The sequence below is a fragment of the Orycteropus afer genome, unplaced genomic scaffold, assembly GCF_000298275.1.
Source record: "Orycteropus afer afer isolate SDZICR_OR568_19922 unplaced genomic scaffold, OryAfe1.0 scaffold00035, whole genome shotgun sequence".
Taxonomy (NCBI): domain Eukaryota; kingdom Metazoa; phylum Chordata; class Mammalia; order Tubulidentata; family Orycteropodidae; genus Orycteropus; species Orycteropus afer.
The window spans coordinates 2,945,333-2,951,579 of record NW_006921622.1 but is presented as its reverse complement, the minus strand read 5'-3'; the positions used below and the strand labels follow the sequence as shown (position 1 = coordinate 2,951,579).

The window sequence follows — 6,247 nt, the reverse complement described above, 5'->3', positions numbered from 1 at the left end:
ATGGGGCGCCTGACAGAGACGGCGGCAGCCGACAGCGGCGCTTCTGCTGCACACTCGGCTGGGCCCCCTCCCACTCCCCTTCCCCTTTCTTCCACCTCCTCCGAGTGCGCGGCCACCATGGCGTCCAGCGAGGAGGACAGCACCAACGGCGGCGCCTCGGAAGCTGGTGAAGAGAGGGAGGCCACCAGCAAGAGGAGGCGCCTCGGCCTTTTGGCCACCACCTGGCTCATCTTTTACAACATTGCCATGACTGCGGGGTACGTGCTCCCAGAAAGTCCTTCTCCACGCTCAGGCCCTCTTAGCTCAGTTGTCCCCCGACATTCCGTTCTCCCTGAGTGGGGTTGGCGGCGAGGTGCGCCCGGCTTGGGGGGCGAACGGCACAAACCCCGTGGGGGCGCGTGAGAGGCCTGGCGGCAAGCGGGTTGGGACCGGGGGGCGCGGGCAGCGGCCTTGGGGGAGGGGAGCAGCGGCGCCGCCGGGGTGAATGGAGCGCGGCGGGGGGGCCGATCCCTGCTTGCTGGGCATTGCCTAATACGGTGCACGGCGTGGCGCGGCGGCCGCGGGGCGCGGGCCGGAGGTTAAGTATAGACCAGGGCAGGAATGCGGGGCCGACCCGCGGGGGAGGTGGCTTCGGGCGGGGCCCCCGCCGCCCGCTGCTGTTGAAGAAACGCCTGGGTCCGACCACGCTGCAGCCCCGACCCCGGAGCTGCCCAGCCAACGGCTCAAACCCGCTTCCCGGCCGCGTGCGCTGAGAGAGTTCAATTTCCTTGTGTTGCATATCTGTAGGCAGAGATTTTCTCAACTGTTGATTTCACCGTTCTGTTTTTTTTTTCTTTTCAAAATCATAGTAGATACTAAAGCTCTTGTTCGGGACGGTTTTTTGAAACTTTGCCTTATTGGAGCTTGGCACTCGTGTATAGCATCTTTATTGCCTCATGCTCCATTACTGATACCCTCTACTTTTATTTCTGGCTTTGAGTATGAATTACAAGTTAAGGTTACACAATGACTATCGCTCTTTCAAGAGCTGTCAGAGTGACTTGTGTTGTCAACTGCTTTTTGAAATGTGTTAAGGAAATGATCTGCCATCTCTAAATTGCATGGCTTTTTTAAAATTTATTTTTCCCATTGGTGCATGAAATATTATTAATCAGTACAAATATAAACCCAACATTTGTACAAATTAATAATATTTCATGCACCGATGGGAAAATAACTTTTACAAATGGCAATTCATTTTAGAAATGGCAGAGTTTTTTATTTAATATTTTAAAGTTTCTCCGGGATTTACAGACAAATGTGACTGACAAATCATTAACAAATGATTTGTCACAGTATTTGAGTATCTGTTATGTGCTTAGAACTTAATAAAACCAAAAAACCAAACTCACTGCCATCGAGTCCATTCCGACCCACAGCAACCTCCGGTGGGTTTCTGAGGTGGTACAACCTTTAAGGAACTAGATTGCCCAGTCTTCCTTCTGCAGAGTGGCTGGTGGTTTGAGCCGCCAGCCTTCTGGTTAGTAGTCAAATGCCTTAGGCACTAAGCTCCTTTAGAAGGTAACAGCACGTACAATTCATTTTTTAAATATTTATTGTGGATTTACTATGTGCCATACTGATTAGTTCAGATATATTATCTCATTTTTAATCCTCTACAATCCTATGTGGGGTACATGATATTATATTTTACGGGAAACTTGTTATGTGCCTTCGAGTCAGACCAACTCTTAGAGACCCCTCCTTGGGTTTCTGAGGCGGTATCCCTACGGGAGTAGATGGCCCAACCTGCCTTCGGAGGAGTGGCTGGTGGGCTTGAACTGCCAGCCTTCTGGTTGGCAGTCAAGTGCCTTAGGCACTACACTACCAGAGCTCCCATGGGAAACTTAGGCACAACAATAAGGTTAAGCAACTTTTTGAAGATTACACAGCCAGCAAGTGTTAAGTGGTGGATTTCAATCCAGTGTCACTCCACAGGCAGTACTATTTTTTTTGCCGGTCTAGTTTCCTAGATTTTATAATCTTAAAAGGAAAGAAAACTAATATATTCAAAGCACTTGGAGAGTTGAGTACTACACACCATGTGGTGCTGCCTTCATAAGAATTCTCTCTGCTATGTGATACTCAAAAAACCCCCAAACTCACTGCCATTGATTCTGACTGATGCTGTTACTGTTATGTGCTGTCGAGTCAGACCGGACTCATAGCGACCCCTCCTTGGGTTTCTGAGGCAGTATCACTACGGAAGTAGATTGCCTGACCTTCCTTCCAAGGAGTGGATGGTGGGGTGACTCCCATTTGCCTTTCCAAGGCTGTAAATCTTTGCGGTAGCAGCCTGCCTCATCTGTCTTCCACAGAATGACTGGTGGGTTCAAATGGCCAGCCTTTTGGTTAGCAGCCAAATGCCCTAACCACTGTACCACCTGACTGTCTCTGCTCTGCGATAGTCTTATCTAATTTGTAAGCATTTTTTGAATACCTGCCATGTTCTAACTGGTCTGCCATCCCATGCCTTTTCACTCCACAGTCTGTTTTGAAGGCTAAGTTATCTTTTAAAAAGTGAAAATCCAATGTGTAACTCCAGTTTAAAGCCTTCAGAACTCTTCATCACCTACACAGTAATCTAAAAGATTGAGACTCTGTCATTCAAGACCCTTTGCAATACACTCCCTTATTCACCTATCCGGCTTTATTTCATTGCCTTTGAAATCTATTCCCTCAAAGTAGTGCTCACCCCACTTTGTTAAGCCTGTTCACTCTTTGTATAATGCCCTCCTTATTCCTTTCTTGACCACATCAACCACTTTGAAGGTTTCTAGGTCTCCCACCCTATGCAGTGCAGAATAAAATGCTCTCTTCTTTGTGTTTTCACACTTTATTCTTATTATTTCTATCCTCTTTCAGCAAATTACTGCTTATCCTAAACTTATCCTAATCTTATTTTTTGCTAAATATCCTGCCTGTTGAGAAGGAACTTGTGTTTTTAATTTCTTTTCTAAGTCAAGGGTGATAAAAATGGGATAATGCATGTAACTCACTCTTTGAAGGCTTTCTAGAGGAGCTAAGGTGAGAAGAATTAAATTTGTAGATAGAGAGGGTAGATTTTCATGTGAAATAAGTTCTGTAAAATATGAGATGCAAGTAAGCCTGGTGTATTCCTCATGATTGACAGTGGAAGCTGCTATTGGCTAAGAGTGGTAAATAAGGTGGGAGAAATTGTGGTGTTAAAACTGGAATAAAAACGTATACATTTAACAGGATAGTTAGCAAAGGGCTAGCTGAGGTACTTTTTGGTTATTCTTAAATTTAACTTGTTTATTTCTATTCTACCAGAACTTTGGAATGTTTATTTTTTATAATAGTTTTGAACACAATAAAATATTAAGACCAAAAGCAGAACCAAACTCACTGCCATTGTGTCGGTTCTGACTCATAGTAACCTCTATTGGGTTTCCAAAATCTTTACAAAAGTAGATTGCCCCATCTTCCTTCCATGGAGCTGCTAGTGGGTTTGAACTTCTGGTTAGCAGCCAAATGCCTTAATCAGTAGGCCACCAGAGCTCCTTAAAAATATTAAGAAACATCATAAATTTGAAAGAACTTCACCTAATTCTACAGGTTTAGCACAACTTTTCAGGGAGCCCTGGTGGCTCAATCATTAAGTACTTGGCTGCTAACTTAAACAGAAGTCTCTGGTTCAAACCTACCAGCTGCTCTGCCGAAGAAATGATTGTCAGTCTGCTCCCATAAAGATTTCAGCCAGGAAACCCTTTGGGGAAGTTCTGCATAGCCCTATAAGGGTCACTAGAGTCAGAATCAACTAGATGGCACAGAACAATAACAACAGCACAACTTTTCAATTTTTCTTATTATCTTTCACATGAGTATCTAACCTCCTTCAGATTTTTACCCAAATCTCCATTCTCAGTGTGGTTTTCCCTGGCCATCTTCATTCACATAGTAACTCCCACACAATTACTCCTTATCACAGTTGCCTGCTTTATTTCTCTCCCTGTGATTTATTGCCGTCTGAGTGTACAATATTTTAGTAATTTGTTTTGTTGTTTCTGTTGTCCTCATTAGAGTATAAGCTTCATGAAACAGTATTTATTGAATGAATGAAAAACACATTTCAGAGATCTAGTTATAGTATCTGCTCTATTGTAGTCTCCTATCTTCACTTAATCTTCTAACAAGCATTTCTATATATTTTCATAATTATACTTTCTTATAAAGAATTCTATATATGAATGAACTCTCTATATGAATAAATATATATAATGAATTCTTGTGTATAAAGAAGAACATGGCACCAGGATTGGAGGAAGACTCATTAACAACCTGTGATAGGTAGGTGACACAACCTTCCTTGCTGAAAGTGATGAAGACTTGAAGCACTTATTGATGAAGATCGAAGATTAAAGTCTTTAGTATGGATTTCCCCTCAACATAGAGAAGACAAAGTCCTCAAAACTGGACCAATAAGCAACATCACGATAAACGGAGAGAAGATTGAAGTCAGGGGTTTCATTTTACTGGGACCCACGATCAACACCCTAAGAAACAGCAGTCAAGAAATCTGATGTATTGCATTGGGAAAATCTGTTGTAAAAAACCTCGTTAAGGTAAAAGGAGCAAAGACGTCAGTTTGAAGACTAAGGTACGCTTAACCAAGCCATGTTATTTTCAGTCGATTCATATTGTTATGTGCCGTCGAGTCGGACCCGACTCATAGCCACCCCTCCTTGGGTTTCCGAAGCAGTATCACTACGGAAGTAGATTGCCCCATCTTCCTTCTGAGGAGTGGCTGGTGAGTTTGAACTGCCAGCCTTCTGGTTAGCAGTCATGTGCCTTAGCCACTATGCTACAAGAGCTCATATGCATGTGAAAGCTGAACAGTGAATAAGGAAGACCAAAGACAAGTTGATGCCTTTGAATTGTGGTGTTGGCAAGGAATACTGAGAATACCATGGACTGCCAGAAGCATGAACAAGTCTGTCCTGGAAAAAAGTGCAGATCCTTAGAGGCGAGAATAGCTCAAATTTTATCTCACTCACTTGGGTCATGTTTCAGAAGGGACCAGTTCGTAGAAAAGGATATTGTGCTTAGTAAAGTAGAGGGTCAGCAAAAAAGGGGAAGACCTTTAATGAGATGGATTGACACCATGGCTACAACAGTGGGCTCAAGCGTAGCAGGATTGTGAGGATGGTGCAGGACTGGGCAGTGTTTCATTCTGATGTGCTTAGGGTTTCTATGAGTTGGAGCCAATATGACAGCACTTAACAACAACATAGTTATGTTCTGTAGAATTAATGTACAACAACAGATTAAGTCTTACCCCTAATGCTATTTAAAGGAGCTCTGGTGGTGCAGTGCCTAAGGTGTCTGATTGCTAACCAGAAGGTTGTTGGTTCAAACCTACCAGCCACTTTGCATAAAGAAGATGAGGCAATCTACTTCCATGAAGTTTTACTGCCTTGGAAACTCAATGGGGGTCACTGAGTTGGAATCAACTCAGTGTCGGTGGGTTTGAATTTGATTTAATGGTATTTTGCTTTTATTTGTTTTGTTGAATTGGTTTCTCCTGATAAATTCCCAGATACAGAATTACACATTTTAGGATGTGACAATTTTTAAGATACTTGCTCATCATGGCTGTCTCAGTTCTCTAATGTTGCTGTAACAGAAACTCAACAGGTGGATGGTTTTAACAGACAGTAATTTATTGTTATGATTTAGGAGGCTAGAAATGGAATTCAGAGTGCTGGCTCTAGGGGCTGGGTGGAGGTCCCTTGCCCTTGGACTTTAGCTTTGTCTTTTGTTCCAGGCCCACTGGAGCAAGCAGGAGGTTTCTCCTAACTCATGCATCTGCTGGCTGTTGAGGTTGGTAAACCAAGATTGACTGGTAAAATGACACAATCCCAAGATCAGTAGGTAACAGGGCAGTCCACTGGTTTAAGTCCAGGAACTAGAGATGAAAACTCAGTCAGATGCAGGATCCAAAATGTACCAAAAACTAGAGACCTTTGCCAAAGCTTCTCCATATGTGAAAGCAGGCCAAATCCTGAAGACAATGCCCCTTCAGCTACTTAGCTGCTTATAGCATATTCTACCATTGAGGTGCTTGCTGAAAGTGAGGATGACTTAAGGCACCTACTGATGAAGTTTGAAGAATACAGTCTGCAGTATGGATTACATCTCAACATAAAGAAAACAAAAATCCTCACAACTGGACCAATGAGCAGCA

At 43.5% G+C, this 6,247-nt stretch overlaps 1 protein-coding gene across 1 annotated transcript in view; it reads left to right on the top strand.

Moving 5' to 3' along the window:
• Positions 1 to 6,247, top strand: part of HACD1 (3-hydroxyacyl-CoA dehydratase 1) — a 38,672-nt gene continuing 32,425 nt past the window's right edge. Inside the window, exon 1 of the mRNA XM_007936336.2 lies at positions 1 to 257. Within this exon, the coding sequence (XP_007934527.1) occupies positions 1 to 257 (257 nt within the window). The remainder of the gene's footprint in view (positions 258 to 6,247) is intronic.